The 24,290-nt window shown below is 37.3% G+C and overlaps 3 protein-coding genes and 1 pseudogene across 3 annotated transcripts; 2 read left to right on the forward strand and 2 right to left on the reverse strand.

Annotated features, from left to right (window-relative positions):
* Positions 1–3,656: 3,656 nt before the first annotated feature.
* On the forward strand, positions 3,657–6,135 carry LOC111374555 (probable endo-1,3(4)-beta-glucanase ARB_01444; the record flags this gene model as incomplete). Its single annotated transcript, XM_022997235.1, has 1 exon — positions 3,657–6,135. A coding segment is annotated over one exon (2,127 nt), but the record flags the coding sequence as incomplete, so codon positions are not given.
* Positions 6,013–13,432, reverse strand: LOC111374583 (protein CROWDED NUCLEI 1-like). Its single transcript, XM_022997281.1, has 9 exons — positions 13,287–13,432; positions 12,936–13,146; positions 10,826–11,035; positions 10,083–10,336; positions 9,708–9,978; positions 9,544–9,627; positions 7,230–9,316; positions 6,738–6,975; positions 6,013–6,547 (listed from the first exon to the last, which is right to left on the reverse strand). The coding sequence occupies exons 2-9, from the start codon at positions 13,125–13,127 to the stop codon at positions 6,308–6,310; spliced, it is 3,576 nt and encodes a 1,191-aa protein (XP_022853049.1). The 5' UTR covers positions 13,128–13,146; positions 13,287–13,432; the 3' UTR covers positions 6,013–6,307.
* A 1,681-nt stretch (positions 13,433–15,113) lies between these two features.
* LOC111374584 lies at positions 15,114–16,383 on the forward strand (annotated as a pseudogene).
* A 162-nt stretch (positions 16,384–16,545) lies between these two features.
* On the reverse strand, positions 16,546–23,312 carry LOC111374586 (protein CROWDED NUCLEI 1-like). The gene is made up of 8 exons (XM_022997282.1): positions 23,161–23,312; positions 22,810–23,020; positions 20,697–20,906; positions 19,954–20,207; positions 19,579–19,849; positions 19,415–19,498; positions 17,101–19,187; positions 16,546–16,846 (listed from the first exon to the last, which is right to left on the reverse strand). The coding sequence occupies exons 2-8, from the start codon at positions 22,999–23,001 to the stop codon at positions 16,561–16,563; spliced, it is 3,384 nt and encodes a 1,127-aa protein (XP_022853050.1). The 5' UTR covers positions 23,002–23,020; positions 23,161–23,312; the 3' UTR covers positions 16,546–16,560.
* Between the last annotated feature and the right edge of the window lie 978 nt (positions 23,313–24,290).

Consider the following 24,290-nt stretch of genomic DNA (forward strand, 5'->3'; position numbering starts at 1 on the left):
TTCCTTTTTTTCTATAAGTCTAGCTTTGCTCTTCCTTGTAGGGGTACTATGAGCCACATGCTGCTCTGCGTGGGTTTTGGGTTCGGAGTCCATGTTACGTGTCACGTGAGTAGTCAGTGAGTCTACAACGAAGATAAGGATCACGTGAGCAGTGATTTTTGTTTGTGTTTCTGGAAGTTTGTGGATATTTTACTTTGGCTCGTACGGCAAGATGGGCTTTTGGCGTTGAAATAGTTTTTTGAGGAAATTACATTCTCCCAGGACTTTCAAGTTCACTGTGCATAAATCATAGACTCAACTTTTCCAATCAAATATTCGATATAACCCTAACCCTAAAATTCAAATTCATTTCGCTCCATCCTTCATTCTCTCTCTCCCTCTCCCCCCCCCTCCCGTCTCTCTATCCTCTCCATCACACGAGCAGCCACCATCGCCGAAGACCACAGCGTCATTCCAATGACCTCTTCCGAATGTGTAAGCATCGTTGCATAGTGGCTCGCAACGCTGATGTCGTTGCAAATACTGCGAAGAGCAATGATGATTGCCGTCACTTGAAGCAGGTGCGACGTACAATCAGACCTTGACATGTTGCCGATTGGTTGTCGATGCAAATTCATGACCTCAACCTTCTTCTACGTCCAGTTGATAGTGATTTTGGGTGTTATCTCTTTTGTTTTGCGATCTGTAGATAGTGATTTTGGAGTTTTGTTAGTTGTATTTTTAGATCTTCGTCGTGGTTGTGGTGGTGATGTTGGTAGTAGAATTTGATTGTTGGTGGTTTTAGGGGGATGTGATTGTAATGTTGGTCGTGGTGGTGGTCGTGGAAGTGGTGGCAGTGGTTGTAGTGGGACGCCATGGGATAGGAGTGTTTGTTCATGGTTGTGATAGTGTGGTGGTGGTGTTTCTGGTTGGTGGGACTGTAGGTACAATGGTGTTGGTGAGGTTGAGAGGTGGTGTATTGTTGGATGTGTTTGGAGGTGTTTTCTAGCTGTCGTGGTGGTCCTAGTGGATGCGATGGTTTCTGGTGGTGGTTGTATTGTTGGTGTTGGTCGTGGTGGTGTGGTAATGGATGCGGTGGTGGTGTCGGGATCGGATATTGAATGTTTGTGACCAATTATATGGTCACGTTTGTGACTATGACCATAAACTGTGACATTAAAATTCAATCACTAGTCATTAAAAAGTAATTCGTGATTATTAAATTTGAAAATATGTGACCTGTGACCTGTAGTTTTTTGATTTTGTGAGCAGTGATCTACAAAATTTTTTATTTGTAACCAATGAAATAATTTGTAATCCACAAAATTTTTGATTTGTAACCTCGAAATAATCTGTAACCTACAAAATTTTTGATTTGTGACCTCGAAATAATATGTAACAAATTAATTCGATTATATGTAATCAATAAGTAAATCTATGACCAATAATTACGAATATGTGGTCATTAATCGAATAACTGTGACTTTATTATATTTAATTAATAAATATTTTCAATTAATTATATAGAAACCTGAATTTTGAATTTTTAAACTTTGCACCAGATTTGTGACTTGATGTAAACAATACTCCTTGAGTTGTGATGTTTTCCCTTTTACATATTATTATATTTATGTCTCGAATAATTTTTATTGAATTATTATTCTCAAAATAATATAAATTATTCACAATTATGATTTCTAATAGAGTAAACAGACTCATTTTTTTAATTATATTTTCAAATAAGCAAAACAAATATTAATACAAAAATGCAATTAAATATTTGGTTATCATTTTAAAGCATGTTAACAATATTTTTTGACGAAATTCAAGATTAATGACAAAATTTCAGTAACTGTGTTTCTCACTAACCACCTGGCTAGCGCTCGAGCGATGGATTGATTGCTTGCTAGTCATGAGACCATTGCTCGAGCAATCGTGTTATTTAGCCAAAATTCTAATTGCGATTTTAGCAATTTTTGCACTCCTATTCAGCTTCAAACACTCCATTATTGTCTATTATATTAGGACTCTACCATTTGTTAGACTCTTCTTACACACACACACACGAGTCATTATACCCTTTGAGAGATCCAACCAACATAATTTACACTCCTTACATATTTTGATATTAGTAAACTGTTATTTAGCCAAAATTCTAATTGCGATTTTAGCAATTTTTGCACTCCTATTCAGCTTCAAACACTCCATTATTGTCTATTATATTAGGACTCTACCATTTGTTAGACTCTTCTTACACACACACACACACGAGTCATTATACCCTTTGAGAGATCCAACCAACATAATTTACACTCCTTACATATTTTGATATTAGTAAATTTTCTTCATCTGTCCGTAATTATTTCCTGATTGAATTTACACATAAATCTTATTTTCTTATTATTATTTTTCATATTATAATATTCTCATTCAACACCCCCTACAATAATCGTATCATTCTTCGCTTGTTCTAAACTTGGAAAAGACCACTCTAAAACATTATCCCTTTCTTTGTCCAAATAGAAATCCATCCATTCTCTCTTGTCCCCACCATTTTTTCTTCACTTATATAAGAAATCTTAGCCCTCTCTTTCTCTCTCGCTCTCTCTCTCTCAATCTCAAGGAGTTCTGAAATTTCCTCAATGCAATTCAGCCCGCCAGTCAAGACAAAGACAACCAGCCACGTTTTACAATTTTTAATGTAAGTTCTATTTTCATCATCATTTTGATTTGTATTTTTGTTTAATAATTCCACCATTATCTGTCCACTTCCTTTTGAGATACAAAAGTTGTTGTAGACTCGTTTGATTAATTTTATGAAAGTGCTTCTCTTAATTTGAAGAGTTTTTTAGAGAGAAAAATTGCTGCAATGTGATTTTCTCTGAAAACGGTTTTGGAATAGAAAGTTTTTTTTTTTTTTTAAATTAAGTCAACGTTTCTTCTAAAGAAAGTAAAAGCAAAAATCATGTCAAATGAACGTATATAATGTTAATTTTGTTATCAATTTAAATTTTATGTTTTTTTGAAAAAATTGGCATCTACTAGAGAACCCCATACTCAAATTGTCCGTATTTGAATTTCCTAAAAATAAAAATTTTTAGTAAAAATTAATGATATATATGATTAAAAAATTAAAAAAAATTAAAATCCAAAAATATGTTATTAAAATTAATTGTTGATTTGGACTTATAACTTTTTTAGTTAAACCAAATAGGTGCGGTTACTTTATGAATAATTTGGAATTCAAGAATTAGAGATTAAAAATTTCCTCTTGGGTCGCATTGAGATTTTATTTATTTATTACTTCTTAACTAATTCATTGATTTTTTTTTATTTTCTGAACAGGTACAAAAATATGACCTAATTGCCTTATTGGTTTCAAAACTTTGTATAATTTCCAATTTGACCCATATATATTCCCATACATGGCAATGCTTAAGAAAGTGGGATGGAGAGTCATTTTATTTTTCAAAAACTCTTTTTCAACTACACATTCTCATTTAAAATAATTTTACATATAAATCAATAGTATTTTTTTATTTTTTAATTATACATTCTCCAAAAAATCACCGTTTCTAAATACTTCTCACAAAAAATGGGCAATAGCTCTTCAAAGCCGTCTTCCCCGCCACCTCCACCTCCACCTCCACCTCCACCTCCACCCCCTCCCCCTCCGCCCCCGCCTCCGCCACCACCACTGCCGCCTCCACCACCAACCACCACCACCCTCTTCGCCTTCTCCACCGGAATCCCCAGCCGCCCCCATATCACCACCACCACCAAAATCATACACTTTCCTCTTCCCGAAAACTCAGTCTACAGTCCTCCCTAATCCTTCGTCATTCTTCTCTCCCGAACTCCTCTCCCATCCTTTACCTACAAATTCATTTTTCCAAAATTTCACGTTGAAAAATGGTGATCAACTTGAATATATTCACCCATATTTAATCAAATCATCTCGATCTTCTCTTACCCTATGTTACCCATGTCAGTTCAGGAATTCTGATTTTTTATACCAGATATTTATTGCTGATCTCACCATTTCTGCGCTGAACAATCCTAATCCAAATGCAACCCATATCATATCTGCATTCAATGATTTGAGTGTGACTTTGGATCTTCCATCCAGTAATCTTAGGTTCTTTCTGGCTAGAGGGAGTCCCTATTTGACTTGCAATGTGATGAGTAGGGTAGCATTCTCCATTTCAACCATTCATGCTATTCTTGAATTGTCCTCAAATAGTTCTTCCACAAAGTACACTATTAAGCTTAATAACAATCAGACTTGGCTTCTTTATGCTTCTTCGCCGGTAAATATGAGTCCTAATGTTTCTACTATTACTTCTAGTGCATTTTCGGGGATAATTAGGATTGCTGTATTGCCTGAACCAAAATTTGAAGCAATTCTTGATCGTTATAATTTTTGTTATCCAATAAGTGGTGACGCTGTTCTCACAAAGCCTTTTTGTTTGGAGTATAAATGGGAGAAGGGAGGGTGGGGAGATTTATTACTGCTTGCCCATCCTTTGCATCTTCAGCTCCTTTCGAGTACTGATAGGTCCATTACGATCTTGGAGGATTTCAAGTACAATAGCATTGATGGTGAGCTGGTTGGAGTAGTTGGAGATTCTTGGGTTTTGAAAAGTGACCCTATTGGTGTTACTTGGCACTCAATTAGAGGGATCAAGGAGGAATCATATTCTGAGATAATTGAAGCTCTCATCAAGGATGTTGAGGCCTTGAATTTGAGTACAGTATCAACATCATCATCGTACTTCTACGGGAAATTGATTGCAAGAGCTGCACGGTTCGCATTGATTGCTGAGGAGGTGTGTTATCTCGAAGTGATACCTGCAATTCAGAAGTTCTTGAAGGATATGATCGAGCCTTGGATGGATGGAACTTTTGGTGCTAATGGTTTCTTGTACGACTCGAAATGGGGTGGAATTGTGACTAAACAAGGATCAGAGGATTCAGGGGCTGATTTTGGATTTGGAATCTACAATGATCACCACTATCACCTTGGTTATTTTATCTATGGGATTGCAGTTCTTGCCAAGATTGATCCTGCATGGGGAAGGAAGTACAAGCCACAAGCTTATTCGCTCCTGGCCGACTTTATGCACTTGAGCAAGCAAGAAAACTCGAATTATCCTCGTTTGAGGTGTTTCGATTTGTGGAAATTGCATTCTTGGGCAGGAGGGTTGACAGAGTTTTCAGATGGTCGAAATCAGCAGAACCCAGGTGAGGCTGTGAATGGATATTATTCAGCAGCTCTCATGGGACTGGCCTATGGGGACAGCCACCTTCTTTCTGTTGGATCTGCTTTATCTGCTTTGGAAATTCAAGCAGCAAAAACTTGGTGGCATGTGAGAGAGGAAGATAAATTGTATGGAGAAGAATTTAGCAAAGAGAACCGGGCTGTAGGTGTTTTATGGACCAACAAAAGGAACAGTGGTCTTTGGTTTGCTCCAGCCAACTGGAGGGAGTGTAGGCTGGGAATTCAACTACTGCCTATACTTCCCACAAGTGAAATTCTGTTCTCTGACGTACATTTTGTTAGAGAGCTCGTGTCGTGGACCTCGCCAGCACTGGCTCGGAAAGGAGTTGGAGAAGGTTGGAAGGGTTTCGTATATGCACTGCAAGGGATTTACGATAAGGAAGGTGCTTTGAATAATATCAGGAACTTGAATGGATTTGATGATGGAAACTCCCTCACAAATCTTTTGTGGTGGATTCATAGCCGAGAAGATGAAGGGAAGAAACGAGGGGAACTTTCTTGGTTTCACCATTATTGTCACTGAGTTAACTGTCTTAAAATAGTGTGAATATCCCAAGCCTTTCTTCCTCATTGTTTTTTATGCTCCAAATGGAATTCTGAAATCCTTTGGATCCTTGTAAATATATCGTGTACTGGACACATTTTATAGGAACAAACAGGTTGGACTGAGCATTCATGTCCCTATACATTCTAAAATGGTGGAAAGAAAATTTCAAGAAACGAGAACTATTTCAAGAATGGTACAAAATGCACAACTTCAACTCGAAACATGAAACCAAACCCAGCATCAATACTTCCACTGTCCAAGAATACTACATAAAATAGTCTACATAAAAATAGTAAAACACTAGCCTCCCAACTTACGGATGAATAAAGACGAGCGCAAAATGCAACTCATAGAACCTTAATCTGACTTCAGTGGTACATTAATATTTCAAACTAATCCACACACCTAAGAGCAGAAGAGAGATCATGACGCCAAAAGAAAACTACTAACCAGCATATGTTCTAAGACTTAAATTTAAGACCACATGACTCGGCATCTCATTACGTAGTGAGGAAAGTCCAAAGCTTCTTACCAATGGAAGCTTCACCAGGATGGTCGACCTCATCATCATCGCCATCATCATTATCATCGTCATCATCTTCCTCACGACTTTTAGTTTGGAGGTCCTCATCACTGTAGTCCTTGGCCCCTGCAGTCCCGCTCACTTCTTCACTCATTACCATGTCATCCAAAGACGTATTCGCTGTGTATTTTAAGTGATGACCACCAGCATTCTTGAACTGCCCAACAAAAAAAAAAAAAAAAAATTAAATAAATAATAATAATTATTGAGTAAACCAGTAGAATAAGAGCAACTTCCATCCACGCCAGAGAAAAAGAGTTTTGGTGCTTCAGAGCTCGATATGAAGCTCAGAGTCAACACTAGAATAACCAAGTGAAAATAATGCCAGAGAGCGAGTGAGAGGATACCCTAATGGGGCTGTCTGCTGAAAACTCGCTGGCAGCCTCTGTGCTTCTTACCGGCACACTATCATCTCCACCACCATACCCCGTGGGAAGGGTCGATGCAGCAGCTTCAGGATCACGGATTCCTTCCCCAACTTTTGAACTGGGGAGTTCCTTCCTTTGACTTTTGACACCAGCAACTGGCTTTTTCTTGTTCTTGCTTGGTTCAGGTAAGGATCCATTAGATTCCGTTGCCACTGATCTGAGGGCCATAAATGTAAACACTGGTATTAGTATTATTTTTCCCACAAAGAAAGGAAATAACAAAAAAGAAAGACAAGCAATGGTATTAGCCGACAAACATGAACAGGCAGAAATAAGTTCCTACGAATCAATCAGCTGCTAGAAAGCATTTTTAAAATTTTCAACCTTCTGGAATCAATAGGACAACCCATATGGGCAAGGCCAGGAAATACTGACAACGTCAAATACCAGATAGATAAATGAGTGACTTACATTTTGGACCGCCGGAGATTGTATCGTTTCTCACCAAAGCTTTGTCCAGCTGCAGCAATTTTTAGTAGTCTCTTCTTGCGAGCCCCATCGCCAATGCTATCTGAATGTCCTTCACTGTGACCATCTTCACTAACTGTTGCTTGAGATACATTCATACGGTTTCGCTTTCTACCATTTCTTGGTTTTTCAGCACCCAAAAGATCGGATTCTGCCAGACTATCTTCGTCCAAATTAATAGGATTCTCTGCATTACCATTAGCATGCTGACTATTCGCTTGAAGAGTTTCCCCTAAGATGGCCTCATTTGCGCCAGCACTGGCAGCTTTCACAGATCGCGTTCTACTTGCCCTGGGCCTGCCTCCCTTGCCAGGTCCTCGGCGGCGTGTCTTCGCATCAGAGTTCTGAGAATTTTCAGGGATAGCTTGCTCTCTGTCAACATTCTTCTGATCAACTAATTGATCTTGTCCATCTTCGAGCTTCCTAATGCTGCCATCGTATTGAGATCTTTGGACATCAAAAGAATCATCTGCAACCTGTAGGGATGTTTCTGGCTCATTTTCGGTGTTCAGTAATGTTTTTGGTGACAGAACATCAACATGCTCCCCAGGAAGGGATGTTAGATCAACTGGATCTTCGGAAGAAGCATGCTCAAGTTTCTTTACCGGTGATAATTTAAAAATTTTTGAAGTACATTTCCGGAACCAAGACATAGTTGCACCAGAAGGTGGAGATGCTGAATTAACTACAACAGGAGATAACTGAGAAGGGCCTTCAATTGCCCCCTTCAAATAATTCTGAGCAGCTTGTGGCAATGGAGGGGGGACCTCAGCATTTTTCAGCTCCTCTAAAGATTGAAGATCGGAAAGCATAAACTCATGAATTCTCTCTCCACAAATGTTGCAGCCTTTCTGTTTCTCAGCAAACATAATGAAGCGTTCTCTTTCCTTGATAAACTGCTCCCTTTGATCCTTTAACTTCCGACTTAAGTCAACCAACTCCTCAATGTCTTTCTTCATCTCACACTGTTGTGATTCCATGTGCTTCTTATTTTGTGAAATTTCTAGTTTCTCTTTCTCTAGCTTATTTCTTTCCAACTTCATCTCTTCCATTTCTCTTCGGGCCACTTCTCTCAAGTAATTAATATTATTAAGTTCCCTTTCCTTCTCTTCCTCAAATGATATCTCGATCTCACGGAAACGATTCTCCATCTCTTCCTGCTTCCTCTGTATTTCAGACTCAAGCTCTTGTTTCTGCAGTTCAAAATCATGAAGAAACTGTCTTCTTTCACTATCTAATTTTTCAGTCAATATCAACTTTTCTTGCTCCATGCTAGCATTAAAAGAATCTTTCGCCACTTTAAGAGATTCTAACTCCCTCTGAACATATTTTTGTGTTTCTAACTTCTCATTATTTAGCCTCTCCTCTTCAGAATGTTTCAATTTTTCTACATATTTTTTCTGTTCAATAACACCCTCCAGTTCTTTTCCAATCTCGGCTTTTTTGTTATCGAGCTCTTCCCATTCTTTCTCAAATCTCTCCCTTTCATGCTTCAGATCCTCAGCTTCCTTCAAAAGCTGTTCATTTTGGAGCCTGCACTTGTCTATCTCCTGTTTCAATTCGGACTGCAGGCGTGTGTGTTCTAATCTATCATCTTCAGTTAGTTTTAGCTGTTCCCTCTCTTCCTGCAACTTTATTTGCTCTTTTTCAATGTCAGCCCTAACTTTCTCGAGCTCAGTCTTGAGATTAAGCAAGTTCTCCTTTTCAGCAATGACTTGTTTACTCTCCTTTTCCAAGTTATTCTCTTCGATTTTGAGAGACTTCTCCCTTTCCTTCAAAGCTTTTGACTTTGAGTCAAAATCCATTTCTTTCTCCCTTATTTTCTCTGATTTTTTTTCAAGTGCCTGTTCTCTTTTTCTGACTTTCTCTTCCATATGAGTAATTTCAGCTGCCTTCTTCTCTACTTCAGCCACCTTGTCTTTCAACTCTTCATCAAGAGATTTCCTCCTTTGATCCATTTCCAAGTCAAACGCCTCCTTCTTTGCATCCAAGATGGTCTTGTGTTCATCCAAAAGTTTCTGAATCTCCACCTACATGAGTTTTTATTGGAAATAGTCATGTAACAATCACAATTACCTGGGCAGAGAAGTTACCGACAAAAAAATAATTTTTAAGTAGGCCACTGCACAAAAAGATGTAAATAGGGAATTTTCAATAAACATGTATATGAAACCGAATTTCAACTAATGTGTATATAAAACCTATCAAATTAGAAATTAGGAAAAACTGAATAATAGATGAAAGCAAGAGTGCTTACTTTCTCTCTCGTGTTTAACTTCTCTTCAAATTCTAGTAATTGTTTCTCTTTCATCTCTAAGCTCTTCTTAATATTATCAGCTTCCTGCATCAATAAAAATACAAAGTCAGGAAGAAGAAAAAACAATTTACAACTATATTAACAAATCTCAGACAAAAACTTGCCTTCTCCTTGAGCACAAGACTAGCTAGTCTGCAGCTCATATCATCTTCTTTACTCTTCAAAACTGAATTAGCCATCTCAATCTTCTTCTGTAGTTCTTCAAGGTCACTCTGCTTTTTCTTCAAAACCTTATCATTCTCATTTGCCCTCTCCTCTCTTTGGTTTAGTAATCTTCTGCTATCAGCCAGCCTATCTTCTCCCTCCTTTAATTTTCGTTCCCATTCACGCAGGTCATCCTTTTGTTTAGATAAAGCAGTTTCGTGTGTTTCACGTCTGCCAAAATATAACAGTCGAATCAGACACTGGTATCCAAACAGAAGTTGACTGTGCAAGAAAGGTAAATGTTATAGTAACAAAGTCATGGTTCTCGAGCATACTCGGAGATGAAGAAGGCCCGCTCCCTTCGAATTGCATTTTCTTGAGCATCCACCTCATGTAATTTCCTCTCGATTTCGGAACTCTTCCTGTTCACCTCAGCAAGCTTAGCATCAGCTGCATGAATTTTTGCTTCGACCTCCAATGATTTCTCCTCAACACTGGTGACTAATGCATTTGCCTCGGCCAGTTTTGAATCAGCTGTGAACTTAATTGCAGCATTGTCTGAGCGCATCTCACGCAAAGCCTTCTCTAGCTGCAGCAACAAACCACACCAAAAAGTTAACTATTCACTGTTATATCACAACATAATTAATTCCCACCTGCTAAAATAACTACAGGTTAATGTCCTAATTTTTTTCCCTCATCCAAATAACAAACTTATAACTCACTTTCCATAGTTAATTGGTCTACCACAAAATAAATGTTACACGAGAAATCACTTACAATTGCTAGCATAACCATATCACATGCAAGTAAATAAGAGCAAGAATGTGTCCTCGTACATGCATATGCACATGTATTTGTGTATATCTGTATGCAATTAGGCGTTGATTGAATAAAACACAAACCGATTGTAGTTCACCATCTCTTTAAATATTGATCACTTTTATAAATCTAGTATGAAAACATCATTCATATCCATTACCCTCGATAATACTCGACTAACACCGCCCATGGCCCTGCCTTTAAACAGTATCAATAAGGCTCATGAATGAGGTAATTTGAGAAAGGCATATCTTACATCAAGCACACATTGCCTTTCAACACCTAATGCCTTCTTTAAATTCTCTTCCCGCTTCTCCACTTCAGAAATTGCAATTGAATTGGCCACTTGTTCTCTTTTTAGTACATCATTTGCCTCTGCTAAAGCTTGCCTGAGTTCTTCGTACTTTGAAGTCCACTCTTTTTTCTCGATCAATAAAAGGCCCATATTGTATTGATAGTCAAAAAGCTGCATGAAAATACATCAGTCCATGTGCATGTTTATTAACCTAACAAAATATATTGACATGACAATTACTTGTAAAACTCATAAAAATCTACTACTAGTATTAACTAACATCACCAAAAGATAAACATTTAAAAGAGATCCAAGGAAAAAACATTAAGGGTGTGTTTGATTACATTTATTTTTCATGGAAAATATCAGTTTTGGCATCAAAAATATCACCAAGAAAAGAAAATATTTTTCTTCTTTTATGGAAAATAAAAACCACCTCCACCCAAGGAAAATGTTTTCCTTAAAAACAAGGAAAATTAGGCATATTTTCAAAAGTTGGAAAATGTTTTCCATGGAAAAAATTAGCAATCAAACACCTCAAGTAGAAATTTCGCCAGAAAATATCAATTTTCCATGAAAAATAAATGTAATCAAACACACCCTAAAAGCATTCAAAAAAGGAAAACTCAACTAAATGAATTAATTCAGGAAAGGGAAGTAAAAATCAAGAAAAAAAAGCCAAAATCAAATTAATTGTACCAAGGAAGAAATAGTATAAGGAATGGGCAGGCAATGCCCAAAACTATGTAGCTTCAAGCAAGAATAGATTCTATAATGGGATACCACATGGGCTGACTTGCAGCTTTTCAAAGCTAGGTAATGTTCCCCCTTAATCCCACCAGGAGAATCTAAAATCCATTATTCAGAAAAGACAATCGGTCCATTCAACAGCTGGAGTTACAGAGCTGCAGGGATGTGGTCCCAATCTTAAACTAATTAATAAAGAATAACATAAAAGAGTGATAACCTTCTCCATCCATGCAGCCAAATATTCATGGAGTTGACAAAAATTCGAAACATTTCATCGCAGAAGTAGAATTAATCACTGGGGAGCATAATGTTTTCCATTCACGCGATTGATCAATTGAGGGCAAACTGGATTGTTAAAAGGTCTAAAAAACTACCCAGAAAGTAATAGGAGAATACCAAAACCTACATGATCCAAGATGCTAAACTTTTCCAGTCTAGGATTTCTTATGGTAGTTCACACCCCATTTCTAGTCAAGTAGGTAAGTAGGAACTAAAGGTATGAAGATTAGAATCTTCATCATTTCAGTTCTTCCATGCTCCAAATTGCATCACTTCATGCCAGTGAAAGACGACCCCATGCACAGCCATCATGATATAGCATATTGGGAATGGAGAAGGATTATTTATAAAAACACGAACACAAGCCAAGCTTCTGTAAACTTAGTTCTGGAGGCAAAAAGAACGTATAATTTGTGAAACCATGCATCTCATGGAAATTACTCATGTAAAGAGATTCAAGAAAAGAAGTAAAATTTTCATAATTGCTTGAATAATCTATCAAAATTTATCAAAACCATCCACCGGTTCAATTGGATTCAGGAACTCATCCGCCTACTAGATGAAGATGTTTCAAGGTTAAATTCAAAAGAATCACATGAGATCATTCACAGTCATATTAAATATGTTTATATAGAATTTAGAATTCTCCTAGAATAGGCCAAATGTGCTCCTCAGCCTTATTGCATAAGATAAAATGAAGACCATGCATTAGTGAGCATCACCATATAGTTCCAAGACCTCTCAGTTTCACTTCAAATGGCAGGTATTCAGATGTACTCTTGACTCCCACTCGAGTCTAGTAGTTTTACTGCTAATGCTTATTCTCTATCAGATTCACCACTCGAATCAAATCCTCATATAATCCCAACATAATAAAATATATATAATCAAGTCAAAACTTCATCAAATCCGCAATTACACTCCTACATAGTTAGGTAAAATGGTACCAAAGCAGGAAAAACGTAATTACACCATTCAAAAAGAAGGCAATAATAAAAAAAAAAAGAACAATTAATATACAACAAAGTAAACCAATACTAACCTCGTTTTCAAGCTTTTGAAGTTTATCGGTGAGAGTATCCTGGTCCATGGCCCCAACAAAAGCAACGGCTTTTCCCTTAATTTCACTTCTAGGATTAGGGTTCGTGCCCGACGCGGGCAGTGAAACTGATCCGTTCTTTTGAGCCGGCTCACTCCGCGGCGTCAACGGCCACAACTTCTGAGGTGTAAACATTACGGCAAACAAATTTCCCCTACGAAAATTCCCAAAAATTGTGAACACCCAGATCGCAGACTCGCAGACCCAACTTCATAAGAAGAAAGAAACCAGAAACAGTAGAGGATAAAGCAGTAAAATTGGTGAAAAAAAGAAAACCCAAAAAATTTAAAGAACCTCAAGCGGATTTGAACGGAATTCCCAAATTTTGGAACATAAAACAGTTGTGAAATCCGGTAACGTCTCGAAACCAACTTTCTCTCTCTAACTTTCTTTAGTGTCTGTGTCTCCCTCTAAAGCCAACTCATTTTTGTGGCGTGCGCAGATCGCTCACGTTCTTTTATTTTTATTTTAATCCCCCGACAGCAATTCGACTGTGCGAATTTACTTCACTACCCATACTAAAAATTTATTTTTAGCCGTTGGCAGGGGTAGTTTGGGGATTGCGTTCGGCCGCCTTTAAGTAGAACGTGGGGTGTGTTTTATTATTCGACCAACTTACCCTTATGTTCCGGGAGGTGGAAGTGTTAAACTATGAAAATGTAGGGGTGTTTAGGTAAATTCACCGAGTGAGGGAATATACTTGTGGATTATAGGCGTTGGGAACGAACGAGGCAACTGGAGTTATGACTTGGATTGAAGGTAAGGCATTTCACTTTTGTGCTTATTACGTGTGTTTCTTAGCCCCACTACTCCCTTGGAGCGTTCTCGTCCTTATCTTTTATCCCGCCCTTACAAGTCCTTGTTTAGCACGTAGATTTTAATTTAAGTCAACATCAGCAATTAATTTTAATCACATATTTTAATGAGATTCAACCCTTGTCTGGAGTCGATTTTTTGGACAAAAAAATGATTTTTTTCATCGTTGGTAGTTGTCGTTTTTGACTGCCACTCATACGTGTTGGTACCAATTGACCAAAAACGATAGAAAAAATGATTCTTTTTTGGGTTTAGAAGCTGCAGCAGACAGGGCCACACAATTTTTCAACCATATTTCATCAATTTTTATCAATATATACTAAGATTTTGATTTTATTCTCTACTATCAAACCGGGGCTAAATGTTAATTGTTTAAATGTTGTTGTGCTACATATTTGCTTGAAGATTTTGAACGATAATAATCAAAATGTAAAGATTTGGGATTTATTTGTACTTTTTGTTAATGTTAGATGCTTCTAATTGTAATTTTCTTGAGTTAATTATTAGCATATATCGGAAATGAAAATGTGACAAAATGTCACCTTATGCACATGATCTTAATCAATTGATTTCAATGAGAGTGTTTTTACGGTATTAATGATCAAAATTATTTGCTTTTGATTTTTAACATGTATAAAGAAACTACCAACAATTTTTTTCTATTTGTAGCGTATCTTTTATCTTTATCACATCGACTTGACAAATTTCGTTCAATAAGAAAGTTTTTTTCTATTTTTTTTTTTTTTTATCGTTCTGTACAAGTAGAATTTGTTTTTGACAATCTACTAAAGCAATGGAGATGCGATGATTTTTCAGCTATATATAATAATATAAATAAATATAATTTCCATAACAATATGCTTGCATCACCTTTCGTCTTATAATCGCTTAGCTATATGACTTAACAAATTTAATAACTATTTGGTTCCGATGAAATTTTAAATTTTAGTTTAAGTCAAAATCAACAATTCATTATTTTATGGATTCTACAATTTTCCAATCACACATTTCATCAATTTTTATCAAAATTTACTAAAAATTTGATTTTAATCCCTCATCAAACAGAAGTTAATGTCCTTGTCGTAATGATGCAATACCCATAAATAAATTCTCTTTCTTTTCTACAATCGCAATCAAAACTATGCTGAAAGTAGTTGAAAACTCTCATAAGAATTAATTTTCTAAGGGAAAATTAGGTGCATACCCTAAAAAAATTAAATATTTGATTATGCCTTAAAACTAATTTAAAACTATTATTACCGCATTAATTACGTTCAAAACCCAAAAAAAAAACCCTGAATCACAAACAAACCTCTGTTGCAGACACTTGAGCAGTCGCGTTCTCTTGTTGAAATCAATGGCCTCCAACTGCAAGGAGAATGTGTACATAGCAAAGCAAATCGAGCGTTATGAAGAGATGGTGGAGTACATGGAGAAGGTGGTGACCGCAGTGGAAGGCAAGGAGCTCACTGTGGAGGAGCGCAATCTCCTCTCGGTAGCGTACAAGAACGTGATCGGCGCTCGCCGGGCCTCCTGGAGGATCATGGTTGTTATCATAAGCACCCAATGGATGGGCAACACCTTGTTTTCCCTCCCGCTGCAACTGCTATTCTTTGTGTACCAGTATGATCTATCCCTCAAAACAAAATTCATTAGTTTTTGTACTTTTTTTTGCTTTAATTCTCTTCTGTAATGCAAATTGCAGTTCTGGAACTTGGTAAAATTCATGTCTGCCCCGTTTATCACTCCTGATGTGTTTATTTAATGTACAATGTAACCCATCACCATTTGCATCACGGACAGCCAACCAGTGTCGTACCTAAAAGTCCGAAGGTAATAATTTGCATATTTGATTGTATCAACAGCTTAGGCTGAAAGCTGCTAGCCTAAATAGTTACAGAATCTCGTTCATTTAGATTACAACCAAAAATACAGATATTAGAGCAACTTTAGTCAATTTAATTCAATATTATATAGTTAATAGTTGACAGGCACCGCTGTAGAGCAACTTGGAAGAAGTGTGGATTTGTCTTAAAAACTAAATGATCATTTTGGAGAGATCTGACTATTTTGTTTTTGCAGAAATACCCTTTGAATCATCATTTCCGTATCCAGAATAAAGGTTTTGGTATAACTTCCAAAACTCTGGGACGAGGTTTTTAGAGCACTACCTTCAACAATATCCTCAATTTGCGATGGCATTTTGAAACTCCTTGATTCCATGCTCATTGGATCGGCTTCCTCTGGGGACTCTAAGGTGTTTTATCTGAAAAAGAAGGGCAATTGTTATTGTTAATTTAGCAGAGTTCAAGACTGGGGTGGAGAGGAAAGAAGTTGCCGAGAGCACTCTCTCGACTTACAAGGCAGCTCAGGACATTGCAAATACAAAGCTTGCTCCAACATATCCAATCCGACTTGGGTTGGCACTCAACAGGCTTCGTTGATGCAATTGTCGTACAAGGACAGCACTCTAATAATGCAGCTTCTTCGCGATAACCTCACTTTATGGACTTCAGACATGCAGGATGATGGCTCAGAGGAGACCAAGGAAGCACCAAAGCCGGATAATGCGTAAAATATTTTTGTGCTTTGGTCGATGGATCTTGCTATGCTTTATCTTTGCTTTTTTTTAAAAAATTAAATAAATAATAATAATTATTGAGTAAACCAGTAGAATAAGAGCAACTTCCATCCACGCCAGAGAAAAAGAGTTTTGGTGCTTCAGAGCTCGATATGAAGCTCAGAGTCAACACTAGAATAACCAAGTGAAAATAATGCCAGAGAGCGAGTGAGAGGATACCCTAATGGGGCTGTCTGCTGAAAACTCGCTGGCAGCCTCTGTGCTTCTTACCGGCACACTATCATCTCCACCACCATACCCCGTGGGAAGGGTCGATGCAGCAGCTTCAGGATCACGGATTCCTTCCCCAACTTTTGAACTGGGGAGTTCCTTCCTTTGACTTTTGACACCAGCAACTGGCTTTTTCTTGTTCTTGCTTGGTTCAGGTAAGGATCCATTAGATTCCGTTGCCACTGATCTGAGGGCCATAAATGTAAACACTGGTATTAGTATTATTTTTCCCACAAAGAAAGGAAATAACAAAAAAGAAAGACAAGCAATGGTATTAGCCGACAAACATGAACAGGCAGAAATAAGTTCCTACGAATCAATCAGCTGCTAGAAAGCATTTTTAAAATTTTCAACCTTCTGGAATCAATAGGACAACCCATATGGGCAAGGCCAGGAAATACTGACAACGTCAAATACCAGATAGATAAATGAGTGACTTACATTTTGGACCGCCGGAGATTGTATCGTTTCTCACCAAAGCTTTGTCCAGCTGCAGCAATTTTTAGTAGTCTCTTCTTGCGAGCCCCATCGCCAATGCTATCTGAATGTCCTTCACTGTGACCATCTTCACTAACTGTTGCTTGAGATACATTCATACGGTTTCGCTTTCTACCATTTCTTGGTTTTTCAGCACCCAAAAGATCGGATTCTGCCAGACTATCTTCGTCCAAATTAATAGGATTCTCTGCATTACCATTAGCATGCTGACTATTCGCTTGAAGAGTTTCCCCTAAGATGGCCTCATTTGCGCCAGCACTGGCAGCTTTCACAGATCGCGTTCTACTTGCCCTGGGCCTGCCTCCCTTGCCAGGTCCTCGGCGGCGTGTCTTCGCATCAGAGTTCTGAGAATTTTCAGGGATAGCTTGCTCTCTGTCAACATTCTTCTGATCAACTAATTGATCTTGTCCATCTTCGAGCTTCCTAATGCTGCCATCGTATTGAGATCTTTGGACATCAAAAGAATCATCTGCAACCTGTAGGGATGTTTCTGGCTCATTTTCGGTGTTCAGTAATGTTTTTGGTGACAGAACATCAACATGCTCCCCAGGAAGGGATGTTAGATCAACTGGATCTTCGGAAGAAGCATGCTCAAGTTTCTTTACCGGTGATAATTTAAAAATTTTTGAAGTACATTTCCGGAACCAAGACATAGTTGCACCAGAAGGTGGAGATGCTGAATTAACTACAACAGGAGATAACTGAGAAGGGCCTTCAATTGCCCCCTTCAAATAATTCTGAGCAGCTTGTGGCAATGGAGGGGGGACCTCAGCATTTTTCAGCTCCTCTAAAGATTGAAGATCGGAAAGCATAAACTCATGAATTCTCTCTCCACAAATGTTGCAGCCTTTCTGTTTCTCAGCAAACATAATGAAGCGTTCTCTTTCCTTGATAAACTGCTCCCTTTGATCCTTTAACTTCCGACTTAAGTCAACCAACTCCTCAATGTCTTTCTTCATCTCACACTGTTGTGATTCCATGTGCTTCTTATTTTGTGAAATTTCTAGTTTCTCTTTCTCTAGCTTATTTCTTTCCAACTTCATCTCTTCCATTTCTCTTCGGGCCACTTCTCTCAAGTAATTAATATTATTAAGTTCCCTTTCCTTCTCTTCCTCAAATGATATCTCGATCTCACGGAAACGATTCTCCATCTCTTCCTGCTTCCTCTGTATTTCAGACTCAAGCTCTTGTTTCTGCAGTTCAAAATCATGAAGAAACTGTCTTCTTTCACTATCTAATTTTTCAGTCAATATCAACTTTTCTTGCTCCATGCTAGCATTAAAAGAATCTTTCGCCACTTTAAGAGATTCTAACTCCCTCTGAACATATTTTTGTGTTTCTAACTTCTCATTATTTAGCCTCTCCTCTTCAGAATGTTTCAATTTTTCTACATATTTTTTCTGTTCAATAACACCCTCCAGTTCTTTTCCAATCTCGGCTTTTTTGTTATCGAGCTCTTCCCATTCTTTCTCAAATCTCTCCCTTTCATGCTTCAGATCCTCAGCTTCCTTCAAAAGCTGTTCATTTTGGAGCCTGCACTTGTCTATCTCCTGTTTCAATTCGGACTGCAGGCGTGTGTGTTCTAATCTATCATCTTCAGTTAGTTTTAGCTGTTCCCTCTCTTCCTGCAACTTTATTTGCTCTTTTTCAATGTCAGCCCTAACTTTCTCGAGCTCAGTCTTGAGATTAAGCAAGTTCTCCTTTTCAGCAATGACTTGTTTACTCTCCTTTTCCAAGTTATTCTCTTCGATTTTGAGAGACTTCTCCCTTTCCTTCAAAGCTTTTGACTTTGAGTCAAAATCCATTTCTTTCTCCCTTATTTTCTCTGATTTTTTTTCAAGTGCCTGTTCTCTTTTTCTGACTTTCTCTTCCATATGAGTAATTTCAGCTGCCTTCTTCTCTACTTCAGCCACCTTGTCTTTCAACTCTTCATCAAGAGATTTCCTCCTTTGATCCATTTCCAAGTCAAACGCCTCCTTCTTTGCATCCAAGATGGTCTTGTGTTCATCCAAAAGTTTCTGAATCTCCACCTACATGAGTTTTTATTGGAAATAGTCATGTAACAATCACAATTACCTGGGCAGAGAAGTTACCGACAAAAAAATAATTTTTAAGTAGGCCACTGCACAAAAAGATGTAAATAGGGAATTTTCAATAAACATGTATATGAAACCGAATTTCAACTAATGTGTATATAAAACCTATCAAATTAGAAATTAGGAAAAACTGAATAATAGATGAAAGCAAGAGTGCTTACTTTCTCTCTCGTGTTTAACTTCTCTTCAAATTCTAGTAATTGTTTCTCTTTCATCTCTAAGCTCTTCTTAATATTATCAGCTTCCTGCATCAATAAAAATACAAAGTCAGGAAGAAGAAAAAACAATTTACAACTATATTAACAAATCTCAGACAAAAACTTGCCTTCTCCTTGAGCACAAGACTAGCTAGTCTGCAGCTCATATCATCTTCTTTACTCTTCAAAACTGAATTAGCCATCTCAATCTTCTTCTGTAGTTCTTCAAGGTCACTCTGCTTTTTCTTCAAAACCTTATCATTCTCATTTGCCCTCTCCTCTCTTTGGTTTAGTAATCTTCTGCTATCAGCCAGCCTATCTTCTCCCTCCTTTAATTTTCGTTCCCATTCACGCAGGTCATCCTTTTGTTTAGATAAAGCAGTTTCGTGTGTTTCACGTCTGCCAAAATATAACAGTCGAATCAGACACTGGTATCCAAACAGAAGTTGACTGTGCAAGAAAGGTAAATGTTATAGTAACAAAGTCATGGTTCTCGAGCATACTCGGAGATGAAGAAGGCCCGCTCCCTTCGAATTGCATTTTCTTGAGCATCCACCTCATGTAATTTCCTCTCGATTTCGGAACTCTTCCTGTTCACCTCAGCAAGCTTAGCATCAGCTGCATGAATTTTTGCTTCGACCTCCAATGATTTCTCCTCAACACTGGTGACTAATGCATTTGCCTCGGCCAGTTTTGAATCAGCTGTGAACTTAATTGCAGCATTGTCTGAGCGCATCTCACGCAAAGCCTTCTCTAGCTGCAGCAACAAACCACACCAAAAAGTTAACTATTCACTGTTATATCACAACATAATTAATTCCCACCTGCTAAAATAACTACAGGTTAATGTCCTAATTTTTTTCCCTCATCCAAATAACAAACTTATAACTCACTTTCCATAGTTAATTGGTCTACCACAAAATAAATGTTACACGAGAAATCACTTACAATTGCTAGCATAACCATATCACATGCAAGTAAATAAGAGCAAGAATGTGTCCTCGTACATGCATATGCACATGTATTTGTGTATATCTGTATGCAATTAGGCGTTGATTGAATAAAACACAAACCGATTGTAGTTCACCATCTCTTTAAATATTGATCACTTTTATAAATCTAGTATGAAAACATCATTCATATCCATTACCCTCGATAATACTCGACTAACACCGCCCATGGCCCTGCCTTTAAACAGTATCAATAAGGCTCATGAATGAGGTAATTTGAGAAAGGCATATCTTACATCAAGCACACATTGCCTTTCAACACCTAATGCCTTCTTTAAATTCTCTTCCCGCTTCTCCACTTCAGAAATTGCAATTGAATTGGCCACTTGTTCTCTTTTTAGTACATCATTTGCCTCTGCTAAAGCTTGCCTGAGTTCTTCGTACTTTGAAGTCCACTCTTTTTTCTCGATCAATAAAAGGCCCATATTGTATTGATAGTCAAAAAGCTGCATGAAAATACATCAGTCCATGTGCATGTTTATTAACCTAACAAAATATATTGACATGACAATTACTTGTAAAACTCATAAAAATCTACTACTAGTATTAACTAACATCACCAAAAGATAAACATTTAAAAGAGATCCAAGGAAAAAACATTAAGGGTGTGTTTGATTACATTTATTTTTCATGGAAAATATCAGTTTTGGCATCAAAAATATCACCAAGAAAAGAAAATATTTTTCTTCTTTTATGGAAAATAAAAACCACCTCCACCCAAGGAAAATGTTTTCCTTAAAAACAAGGAAAATTAGGCATATTTTCAAAAGTTGGAAAATGTTTTCCATGGAAAAAATTAGCAATCAAACACCTCAAGTAGAAATTTCGCCAGAAAATATCAATTTTCCATGAAAAATAAATGTAATCAAACACACCCTAAAAGCATTCAAAAAAGGAAAACTCAACTAAATGAATTAATTCAGGAAAGGGAAGTAAAAATCAAGAAAAAAAAGCCAAAATCAAATTAATTGTACCAAGGAAGAAATAGTATAAGGAATGGGCAGGCAATGCCCAAAACTATGTAGCTTCAAGCAAGAATAGATTCTATAATGGGATACCACATGGGCTGACTTGCAGCTTTTCAAAGCTAGGTAATGTTCCCCCTTAATCCCACCAGGAGAATCTAAAATCCATTATTCAGAAAAGACAATCGGTCCATTCAACAGCTGGAGTTACAGAGCTGCAGGGATGTGGTCCCAATCTTAAACTAATTAATAAAGAATAACATAAAAGAGTGATAACCTTCTCCATCCATGCAGCCAAATATTCATGGAGTTGACAAAAATTCGAAACATTTCATCGCAGAAGTAGAATTAATCACTGGGGAGCATAATGTTTTCCATTCACGCGATTGATCAATTGAGGGCAAACTGGATTGTTAAAAGGTCTAAAAAACTACCCAGAAAGTAATAGGAGAATACCAAAACCTACATGATCCAAGATGCTAAACTTTTCCAGTCTAGGATTTCTTATGGTAGTTCACACCCCATTTCTAGTCAAGTAGGTAAGTAGGAACTAAAGGTATGAAGATTAGAATCTTCATCATTTCAGTTCTTCCATGCTCCAAATTGCATCACTTCATGCCAGTGAAAGACGACCCCATGCACAGCCATCATGATATAGCATATTGGGAATGGAGAAGGATTATTTATAAAAACACGAACACAAGCCAAGCTTCTGTAAACTTAGTTCTGGAGGCAAAAAGAACGTATAATTTGTGAAACCATGCATCTCATGGAAATTACTCATGTAAAGAGATTCAAGAAAAGAAGTAAAATTTTCATAATTGCTTGAATAATCTATCAAAATTTATCAAAACCATCCACCGGTTCAATTGGATTCAGGAACTCATCCGCCTACTAGATGAAGATGTTTCAAGGTTAAATTCAAAAGAATCACATGAGATCATTCACAGTCATATTAAATATGTTTATATAGAATTTAGAATTCTCCTAGAATAGGCCAAATGTGCTCCTCAGCCTTATTGCATAAGATAAAATGAAGACCATGCATTAGTGAGCATCACCATATAGTTCCAAGACCTCTCAGTTTCACTTCAAATGGCAGGTATTCAGATGTACTCTTGACTCCCACTCGAGTCTAGTAGTTTTACTGCTAATGCTTATTCTCTATCAGATTCACCACTCGAATCAAATCCTCATATAATCCCAACATAATAAAATATATATAATCAAGTCAAAACTTCATCAAATCCGCAATTACACTCCTACATAGTTAGGTAAAATGGTACCAAAGCAGGAAAAACGTAATTACACCATTCAAAAAGAAGGCAATAATAAAAAAAAAAAAAAGAACAATTAATATACAACAAAGTAAACCAATACTAACCTCGTTTTCAAGCTTTTGAAGTTTATCGGTGAGAGTATCCTGGTCCATGGCCCCAACAAAAGCAACGGCTTTTCCCTTAATTTCACTTCTAGGATTAGGGTTCGTGCCCGACGCGGGCAGTGAAACTGATCCGTTCTTTTGAGCCGGCTCACTCCGCGGCGTCAACGGCCACAACTTCTGAGGTGTAAACATTACGGCAAACAAATTTCCCCTACGAAAATTCCCAAAAATTGTGAACACCCAGATCGCAGACTCGCAGACCCAACTTCATAAGAAGAAAGAAACCAGAAACAGTAGAGGATAAAGCAGTAAAATTGGTGAAAAAAAGAAAACCCAAAAAATTTAAAGAACCTCAAGCGGATTTGAACGGAATTCCCAAATTTTGGAACATAAAACAGTTGTGAAATCCGGTAACGTCTCGAAACCAACTTTCTCTCTCTAACTTTCTTTAGTGTCTGTGTCTCCCTCTAAAGCCAACTCATTTTTGTGGTGTGCGCGGATCGCTCACGTTCTTTTATTTTTATTTTAATCCCCCGACAGCAATTCGATTGTGCGAATTTACTTCACTACCCATACTAGAAATTTATTTTTAGCCGTTGGCAGGGTTAGTTTGGGGATTGCGTTCGGCCGCCTTTAAGTAGAACGTGGCGTGTTTTATTATTCGACCAACTTACCCTTATGTTCCGGGTGGTGGAAGTGTTAAACTATGAAAATGTAGGGGTGTTTAGGTAAATTCACCGAGTGAGGGAATATACTTGTGGATTATAGGCATTGGGAACGAACGAGGAAACTGGAGTTGTGACTTGGATTGAAGGTAAGGCATTTCACTTTTGTGCTTATTACGTGTGTTTCTTAGCCCCACTACTACCTTGGAGCGTTCTCGTCCTTATCTTGTATCCCGTCCTTACAAGTCCTTGTTTAGTATGTAGATTTTAATCTAAGTCAACATTAGCAATTAATTTTAATCACATATTTTAATGAAATTCAGCCATTGTCTGGAGTCGATTTTTTGGACAAAAAAGTGATTTTTTTCATCATCGGTAGTTGTCGTTTTTGACTGCCACTCGTACGTGCTGGTACCAATTGACCAAAAACGGTAGAAAAAATGATTCTTTTTTGGGTTTAGAAGCTGCAGCAGACAAGGCCTCTCAATTTTTTAACCATATTTCATCAATTTTTATCAATATATACTAAGATTTTGATTTTATTCTCTCCTATCAAACCGGGGGTAAATGTTAATTGTTTACATGTTGTCGTGCTACATATTTGCTTAAAGATTTTGAACGATAATAATGAAAATGTAAAGATTTAGGATTTATTTGTACTTTTTGTTAATGTTAGATGCCTCTAATTGTAATTTTCTTGAGTTAATTATTAGCATATATCGGAAGTGAAAATGTGACAAAATGTCACCTTATGCACATGATCTTAATCAATTGATTTCAATGGGAGTGTTTTTACGGTATTAATGATCAAAATTA

The sequence above is a fragment of the Olea europaea genome, unplaced genomic scaffold (assembly GCF_002742605.1).
Source record: "Olea europaea var. sylvestris unplaced genomic scaffold, O_europaea_v1 scaffold126, whole genome shotgun sequence".
Taxonomy (NCBI): Eukaryota; Viridiplantae; Streptophyta; class Magnoliopsida; order Lamiales; family Oleaceae; genus Olea; species Olea europaea.